Source organism: Microtus oregoni, unplaced genomic scaffold (assembly GCF_018167655.1).
Source record: "Microtus oregoni isolate MIOR12 unplaced genomic scaffold, Mior012 000033F_ref0000390, whole genome shotgun sequence".
NCBI classification, from domain to species: Eukaryota; Metazoa; Chordata; class Mammalia; order Rodentia; family Cricetidae; genus Microtus; species Microtus oregoni.
The window spans coordinates 27,252,170-27,262,066 of record NW_024543092.1 but is presented as its reverse complement, the minus strand read 5'-3'; the positions used below and the strand labels follow the sequence as shown (position 1 = coordinate 27,262,066).

The 9,897-nt window shown below is 34.5% G+C and overlaps 1 protein-coding gene across 1 annotated transcript; it reads left to right on the top strand.

Annotated features, from left to right (window-relative positions):
- Positions 1-3,771: 3,771 nt before the first annotated feature.
- LOC121466350 (olfactory receptor 8H1-like) lies at positions 3,772-4,716 on the top strand. Its single transcript, XM_041680011.1, has one exon. It carries the CDS (start codon positions 3,772-3,774, stop codon positions 4,714-4,716), a length of 945 nt encoding a protein of 314 aa, XP_041535945.1.
- The last annotated feature ends 5,181 nt before the right edge of the window (positions 4,717-9,897 follow it).

The window sequence follows — 9,897 nt, the reverse complement described above, 5'->3', positions numbered from 1 at the left end:
CTTGGAGAGAACAGGGATAAAAGTAACATACCTAAACATAATAAAGGCAATATACAGCTAGCCAACAGTCAACATCAAACTAAATGGAGTGAAACTCAAAGTGATCCTACTGAAATCAGGAACAAGACAATGTTGCCCACTCTCACCATATCTATTCAATATAGTTTTTGAGGTCTTAGCTAGAGCAATAAGACAACAAAAGTAGATCAAGGGGATACAAATTAGAAAAGAAGTCAAATACTCACTATTTGCTGATGATAAGATGGTTTACATAAGCGACCCCAAAAATTCTATCAAGAAACTTCTACAACTTATAAACACTTTTAGTTGTGTAACAGGATATTAGTTTAACTAAAAATAAAAAATCAGTAGCTGTCCTTTACAAAGATGATAAATTGGCTAAGAAATAAATCAGAGAAACATTTCCCTTCAGAATAGCCATAAATAGCGTAAAATATCTCAGAGTAACTCTAACCAAAGAAGTGGAAGACTTGTATGGCAAGAACTTTAAATCTTTGAAGAAGGAAATTGAAGAGGACAGGAGAAAGTGGAAAGATCTCCCATGCTCTTGGGTAGGCAGAATTAACAAGTAAAAATGACAATCTTAACGAAAGCAATCTATGGACTCAATGCAATGCACATCAAAATCCCAGCAAAATTATTCGCAGACCTCGAACATACAGTACTCAACTTCCTATGGAAAAGCAAAAATCTTGGAAAAGCCAAAACAATTCTGTGCAATAAAGGAATTTCTGGAGTCATCACAATCCCTGACTTCAAACTTTACAACAGAGCTACAGTATTGAAAGCAGCCTGGTATTGGCATAAAAACAGACAGGAGGACCAATGGAAACAAATCAAAGACTGAAATATTAGTCCACACATCTATGAACACCTGATTTTTGACAAAGAAGCAAGAAATACAAAATAAAAAAAGCATATTTAACGAATGGTGCTGGCATAACTGGATATAAGCATGTATAAGAATGAAAATATATCTATACTAAGATTCATGTAGAAAGATGTAGAATTCCAACCTTAGCTTCTCAGTTGTCTGAAATCATTAAGGTGACCTGTTTGCCCCATAGTTAAATGCTGGTTTCTACAAACTACATTGTCCAGTCAGTAAAAGATAAGATACATTTAACAAATAGCATTGGTCATAGAAAGTTCATTCAAAATATAATATACACAAAAATGTCTCTAAGGGGAAATGGGGTGAGAAAGGGAGTATGGGGGGAGCTTGGGGGAAAAGGATGGCTGAGATAAAGAAGGGGTGGATAAGGGAGCAAAGAAATATATATCCTAATTTAGGGATCCATCTTAGGGTTGGCAAGAGACTTGACTCTAGAGCGGCTCGCAGGTGTCCAGGGAGATGTCCCCAGATAGTACCTTGGGCAACTGAGGAGATGGAACCTGAAATGACCCTATCCTATAGCCATACTGATGAATATCTTGCATATCACCTTAGAACCTTCATCTGGCGATGGATCGAGATAGAGACAGAGACCCAAATTGGAGCACCTGACTGAGCTCTCAAGGTCCAAATGAGGAGCAGAAGGAGGGAGAACATGAGCAAGGAAGGCAGGACCACGAGGGGTGCACCCACCCACTGTGATAGTGGAACTGATCTATTGGGAGCTCACCAAAGCCAGCTGGACTGGGACTGAATAAGCATGGGATGAGACTGGACTCTCTGAACGTGGCTGACAATGAAGGCTGATGAGAAGCCAAGGATAATGGCACTAGGTTTCGATCCTAATGCATGAACTGGCCTTGTGGGAGCCTAGCCTGTTTGGATGCTCACCTTCCTAGACCTGGATAGAAGTGGGAGGACCTTGGACTTCCCGCAGGGCAGGGAATCTGGACTGCTCTTCAGTCTTGAGAGGGAGGGAGAATGGAGTGGGGGGGGGGGGGGGTAGGGGGAGGGGCGATGTGTGGGAGGAGGGGGAGGGGAATGGGAAATGGGGAGGAGGCAGAAATTTTTTTTCAACAACTAAAAAAAAATAATAAACAAAAAAAGTATTTAAAAAAAGTCTCTATTGATAATATTAAAATATTACCTGATTCTGGGGTATGTTTACCTCCCCTTCTAAAGGACTCAATGTTACATGTAAGGAATTTTATTTCACCAACACTTGATGACAAATTAGCAGAAGTCTTTTACTCCAGTTTTCTTTGAGTAAAATGACTTACTCTCATTTTTATTCTTCACTCTGGTAAAATATTCTTCAAAAACTATTTAGCTTTATATAAATCATAGTTTACATTTACCTCAGATTATTCTCATTTAAGACAGAATATAACCTTATCCCATCAAATTAAATGTGGTTTTTAATGGTTAGTAATTTTTATTTTGTGTCTCATCTGTTATATTTAATGAAATGAAAATAAATCATAAGCAGGAGTTAGAAGTGAGGCATGCTGAAATTGTACTGTATCTTATAGTTTTTAATGAACACAGTTTATTTTTATAGAATCATTCCAATAAACACTTATAACAGTGAAATTCTTTTTTCTTCTGAATTAATAAAAGATGACTGCATACATACACTAAACATTGCTTATGTATCATTAGAAGAGAAGAATTGCTTGTTTTATTCATTGTGGGGCTTCTAAAAATGCAAACTTTGGCTCAATTACTCAATGAGCATTCTTTCTCAAAGGCATGCCAAACTTGCTTAAGAACTGGATTGGCCCCTGAGGACGACCACGGGCTACATGATCCTCAGCACTCTTCTATAAATTTCTGTATGATTATTGGGTAGGGAGGAAGGGCACAGACTGCTCTACTGAGGCTCATCAGAGATTCTAGCACTCATGTTGTTCATAGTGTGAGTGTTCTAGTTCAACAAGACTGCATAAGACGGTTTGACTGACTTCCCTTACCCTTTAAAGAAAATGGATCTACAGATATTTGGAAATATCAAGGAAAATTTGAAAGTTGTCAGAATTTTAGGCATATCATATTGCAAATTCTGTCTGTGGTTGTTTTGCAACAGCTTGAATCACAGTAAGTATTCTGATATTTATAAGAAATTAGTTAAACTGTTAAAAAAAGGTTCTTAATGTATGAATGTTTGCACACCCTGAGATTAGAACTTTCACAAGGACTGTCAGGATTTCTGACAAAATAGCTAATTATATGATATTCTAAAAGTAAACAACATATTTTGAAACTCTACTTTTAGTGTAACTTTGATTTTGAATTTCTCGGGCAGATAATCTTTTCATGGATAGTCATATGTCTTAGTGCTGTCAAAAGACTTCTGGAAAAAGGATAAATTTGAGATTTATTAGAAATGAGAGATGATTCATATTTTAAGAAAATGAAATACTGTTGAAATGTTTTTCAACCTTTGTTTATTGAATAGTCATAATTTTGTTTAGATTTCAAACACTAAGTGTAAAGAATAGAATAGAAGAATAAGCACGTCCTGTAGTCAGAATACATACAGATAACCAAGAGCATTTGAACCAAAACCTCAGTGGTTATTTAATATTCTGCACTTTGTTTCTCATTGCAAATTAGATGAGTTTCATTAAAATCATAAAGAAGTCCATTATCTTTATTACCTAATTAACAAATGTCATGCTTATTTCATTTGACACTTTTTATAAAAATAACATATATATTTTATAAAAATATATATCAATTTGACACAAGAAAAATAAATTATAGAAATATTTAAACATGCATAAAATATTTTATTGACATTCATGCAACATAAGTATCACTTTTAATTCCTGAACAGTTTACGGTAGCTCACAATGAATACCTGGAATTATACACGTAAGCCTGATTTCATCCTCATGGGGCTGACAGATTCCAAGGAGATCCAGATGGTCATCTCTGTGATTTTTCTCCTGATATACCTGCTCACGGTGCTGGGGAACATAGGCATGATACTGATCATTCATCTAGATGTCCAGCTTCACACACCAATATATTTCTTTCTCACCCACTTGTCATTCCTTGACCTCAGTTATTCAACTGCCATCACACCTAAAACATTAGAGAACCTGCTGACTTGTACTAAGAATATTTCCTACGTGGGCTGCTTCACTCAAATGTACTTTTTTGTCCTTTTGGCTGCTACTGAGTGTTTCCTTCTGTCTTCCATGGCCTATGATCGGTACGTAGCTATCTGTAACCCTCTGCACTATTCAGTCGTTATGTCTAGCCGATTCTGCAGTACCCTTCTTGGTGGGTCATATGTGCTTGGAGCTCTGGATGCCACTGTCAATATGTTATATATGGCTACATTGGATTTCTGCAACTCTAATGTCATCCAGGACTTTTTTTGTGACACATCCCCACTTATAGCCTTGTCTTGCAGCAACACAGATGATATTGAATTCATTATATTCATTTTTGCTGGTTGCACTCTATTGATGTCCCTTATCACAATATCTGCATCTTACATGTCCATTCTTTCTACTATTTTGAAGATCAATTCCACTTTAGGAAAACAAAAAGCCTTCTCAACTTGTGCCTCTCATATCCTGGCAGTCACCATATTTTATGGGACCATGATCTTCACTCATTTAAAGTCAAATAAGTCTTTCTCTTTGGGAAAGGATCAAGTGGCTTCTGTGTTTTACACCATTGTAATACCCATGCTGAACCCACTCATCTATAGTCTTCGAAACAAAGAAGTAAAGTGTGCTGTCAGTAGAGTTATAAAGAAGAAAGAGAGAACTCTGGACACCTAAGAAAACAATTACACTAAGAATTTAACTTTCTTTTATTTGAATTATCACCCTGGCCTCTCCATCTAAAAATTAAAAAAAAAGTTTTACTTCTTTATTTTTGTAGATTTTTAGTTATACAAACATTTCTTGGCAATTTCTAGGTATGTGTTTTGAAAAGTACATTTTATAATGGCTAATGAAATACTTGCTATACACATGGCTTAATTTTCTGATTTTTGGTCAACTAATATAAAAAATAAAATGTGATTACAGTTCTTAAAATTCTACCCTGAACAAATCTTATTATTACATCATGATTAAGACAATTTTCAAAGTGACCACGGTGTCAGGTGGCATCCTTTCTAATATGATTCAGCAAAATTCACAGATCATTTAATTCTCAATTTCATCGGCAACAGAGGAGAATAATTCTAAAACAATATTTTATGATGATGTTTGAAATCCATTTGAGGAAACAATCACTAATGACATTATAAGCATATTGATTTACATGAAGCAAGTTTACTTGTATATAAAGTCTTTTGCCTTATGTTTTTGAAATTGTATCTAGTTACGCTTAATCACAAAGAATTATCTGAAAAGAAATACAATCTGTATTTTCAAAGTTTGAGTTCAAACTAAATTAATAAATACAACTAAGTTACAGACAAATATGGGTCACAGTTCAGAACTGACACTTTCCTGAATAGAAAACCTGTAACAGCCGGGTGGTGATGGCGCACGCCTTTAATCCCAGCACTCAGGAGGCAGAAGCAGGCGGATCTCTGTGAGTTCAAGGACAGCCTGGTCTAGAAGAGCTAGTTCCAGGACAGGAACCAAAAATAAATAAATAAATAAATAAATAAATAAATAAATAAATAAATAAAATAAAGAAAACCTGTAACAATTATGAATGATCTGGCACGGGGTCTTCTCAGTCTAATAACGAGCATGTGTGTCTCTCTCTGTATGATAGACAGACACGAAATTCTCATTGCCATCTCCATCCTTTGCTTCAGCATTCTTCATCCATTGTTTAAGGACCATTGTAATTGGACTGCTAATTTATTTTTAAAACATCTAATATTTTGTAATCCATTTGCCACCACGTGTTTTCCATGAATGTGGAGTCAACACACTATTCTCTTCTTACATTATTTTGAATATGACATTTCAAAAATCTATCAGGTCAGAAATCTGCATGTTATAATACCCTCATGTAATCTTTCTGTTAACTCTTTTGGAAACAAAATCATTCTCAAAATATCAAATAGTTTATTATTTACTCATCTTCCTTGATCTAATTTAAATAATTTTCAAAGTTATTTAAAAATAAACTTTTGAGAGTAGAGTTGAGAAATACAATTTCTGGACAAAACGCAGCCCTAGAGACCACAATAAAATAACAGCAGTGGATGTCTTCACTTGCCTGCCATTGAATGGTCTCCTCAGTCTTCACACATAGAGAGAGGAAGAGGTCAGCGTGGTCTGTTCATAGCATTGTGTCCAGTCTTCAGTAGGCTGTCTTGGTAATACTTTCGCAACCTGCAATACCTCTCTGGATTTGGATATCAATAGTGCTTATACAGTTCAAATTAACAATGTGACTTTTGGGTCCTGGATAACTATTTTGTCTCTGGGATTCCTAGTATAGCATGGCTTCCAGTAGAGCAGAAGTTTTCTGCCAAGTTGTGGGATGTGAAAGGAACTCAGTGGAGGACTTGCTCTTGGCAACTGTCCTGTCAGCTCTAGGAAGTGTTAGCTGTCTGTGGTTAGTGGTCTACTTGGGTCCCTAAAATCGACTGGTAAGAAAAGCAAAAGTTTTCTGCTGACACTGTGGGACAGAATATGGCGCTGTTTGAGGATGATGGGAGTGCTTTAAGAACGATCACCTTGGGTTTCTAGATCTTCCATCTACTAAACCTATTGGAGTTTCTGGTTGAAATAATGGGCACAGTGGAGTGGTTGCAGTTTGGGGCTATTGCTTAGTCTTTAAGGCATTTGAGCTGACATTGGATGGTGTCTTAACTTAGGTCTCAAGGATCAGTCTCGTCTGTGCTAAAGTAGGTCCTGGAGGTGTGTTCTGGGATACGGAGTCCAGGGGGTGGGATTCTTTAGTACTGAGACCCAGCCTGGTTTCCAGTAGAGTAGGAGTTGTTTGCCTAAATATAGAGCACAGGAAGGGAATACAGTCTGGGTTGTTGGATGGGCTTTAATGGGTGCTAGTCATGGTAAGAGATGTCTTATGTTTCAACCCTAGAACTAGCCTGGTCCCTGGTAAAGTATCCAGAAGGGTGATTCCGGATATGCTTCATATATATACATATGTATATAATTTGATTTTGCATTTTGTGTTTTTTTTATTTTGTTTTGGCTTGTTGAAAGAGAAGTCTTTATGATCATGGTTGAGTTCTATACTTACCTGATGATATAAGAAAAACAATTAGGATGTATTTAAATATTATCCTGATTTATTAAAGTTTCAGCTGTAGATGCTTCTTGAAAATCCATAACTTCATTAAACCTTAATAGATGTCTATGTGTTCAGTACCAGGCAAATGTTCACTATTGTTGAATCAATTTTAAATCCAATTTAAGAGGTTTCGGTTACTATCAAGATACATGTGCCACTAATATACTCTTGGTTTTATGGTTTCCTTTTTTTTCCAGTTTATTTGTTTGCTTGTTTTGTTTTTGCCGTTCTGTTACTTGGTGTGGTTCATCGATATTATATGTATATAGGAGTTTTGGTAGTTTCTTTTTATTGGAAACTTGCATGAAACTTATGGGACCATAAAACCTACTATGCAGTGAGAAGCCATTGTGGTCAGTTTTAGTTCTTGACTTCTTGGTCCTGTATCTGAAATGCAAGGTTTGTTTGACAATAGAGACTTTCCCTACTACTGGAAACTGATGGCGATAGTAATAAATGTTAATATATGATTGTCACCTGGAAACTCTGATCAATAAGTCAAGTGACTTCTTGTGCTTGATGTTGTAATTTTTGCTAGATGACCTTTGCCAAGATGAAAAAAAAATAATTTTAAATATATATGTTTATTTATAGAGGTTTACATATCGTATACGTGTTTTTAGGTAAATATTTAGAAGTATGATTTCTTATGACATTTTAAGTACCCATCTGTTATTTTACCTTCCTATTCTTCTTCAATATTTACCTTTTACACGTGCCCAGTTAGAGCCTGTTTCCCCCAATAGGTTACTTTTCCCTGCTATTTCCCTCTCTATAGTTCCATACTGCCCCAGACTCTGAATAGTTTATTTTTTTCTTTATATACCCATAAATAAACTAAATTTAAAATGCATTTAGACAACACTCTATTCACATCAGAGCATTTTGAAAAACTGTGGCTAGAGGAAATTATTTTTAATTTGAAAATGCTTACTTTGACAATGAGACTGTGATTATAGAACAGTAAAGTTTAAATCGAAGAAGTGATTCTGCTGGACTTAAAAATGTTTTGTAAAAACAATAGAAAATGTCTCCATATATTCACTGATAAGTGCGGTTCTCTTTTCTCATCAAGGAACTTCCCTTTGCAGTAGGAAAAAATACCATAACAAAATCTACAATAAAATAATTGCACGGTTGAGGAGCCCTAGCATTTTTTTTTCATTTAGTCAAAGATATGTATTATTATCTAATGTTTTGGAGTTAGTAGACTCAGATGAGAAAGAACATGAAAGATTGGTCTTTGAGGGTCTCTGTTGCATTTCTCAAGATGATCTTTTCTAGTTCCTGACATTTACCTGCAAAGTTTATGATTTAATTTTCTTATTGATGAATTGTAGCCCATTTTGAATATGTATCACATTTTATTATCCACTGCCAGTTGAAGGACATTTATTTTTTATTTTTTATTGTATTTATGGGTATATAAATAAATGTAGTGCATCAGAAAAAAATAACACAGCTTTATGTTCTTCTTTGTGGGCTCTCAGGGAAAAGGAAAATCTTTTCTAAATTAGTCCTTTGACCTATGTCCTTTACTCTTTGCCAAGAAATCTGTCTTAGAAGTTTCCTCCTGAGAATGACCACATTATATGATGCTCATAACACTATATGAGTTGTCCTGGAGTTAAGAATTAGAGACAAAAGGCATATATTGCGCTGCTCAGATTCACAATTGTTCATGGAATAAATTTGGGCCATAAATTCTAATGAAACCTGATTTTGGCAAAGACCTGAGGAAAATATCAAGAATAACCTAATTTACTTCTGAAGTTCTAAAAATGAGTTTAGAAAAAAATGGAAAAAATAGTCAAAGGGAAAACAAAAGCTCTAAGACTACCATATTCAAATCCTTAAATAAATTTTCTCTTTAATTTGTATGAAAATTTGGGAATTGAATATTTCCAGTCAAATGCTATAGGAAGTATTTTGACTTCATTTTTTTCTATCAAGGTTGGTATTCAGAGTAAGTATTTTTAAAACTGTAAAGACTTAAAGTAATTAAAATAAAGATTACATTAAAAATATAAGTATACATGCCATTTGGTGCTTTTAAAGGTAACATCAGGATTGTGTCAAACAGAATAGGTGGAAAGAGAGAACCCCGGATATGATTCATACTTCATGAATAATATTATTTTAAAACTGTTTTGAATATTCAAAACTTACTCCATTTTTATTGATAATTATTTTTATTAATGCAGGCTATTGAAATTCTGTAAAAATCAATTAGACTTAAATGATATTGGAAAAAGCAGGAAATGATGTATCAAAGTTGATTTCTATCTTTGTTCACTAAATGTGTGACATTTCATTTAGACTTAACTGGAAAAAGATTATTACTAACATCTTTGGTATCTTACATTTTTACAATGATCCAAAACTTTAAATGAATTCTTCTCTATTCACAAAAATTAACTGAATTTTTGCCTCTTCTATGCCTATAAAATAAGGGGATAATTATTATCACATACATAATAACATTTCCTGTGTATTAAATTCATAAAAGGATATTATTTAAACTAGTATCAAGTTTTTAAATTATAGCACATTTTATTACAGATGATAACATTATCAAATGCCACTTTGTACTTATAATTGGTAATTGAATTATTTGCTGTTATATGCTATAGGTAAAAAAACTACAATAGCAAAATGCACAAGAATTTCTATGCCATCCTAAAAACAATGCATTATCTTTGATTTCTTGTCATTTAGGGATATTCACT

Excerpts from the sequence above, each read along its gene's own strand:
- LOC121466350 (XM_041680011.1), top strand. The coding sequence starts at position 3,772 with ATGAATACCTGGAATTATACACGTAAGCCTGATTTCATCCTCATGGGG.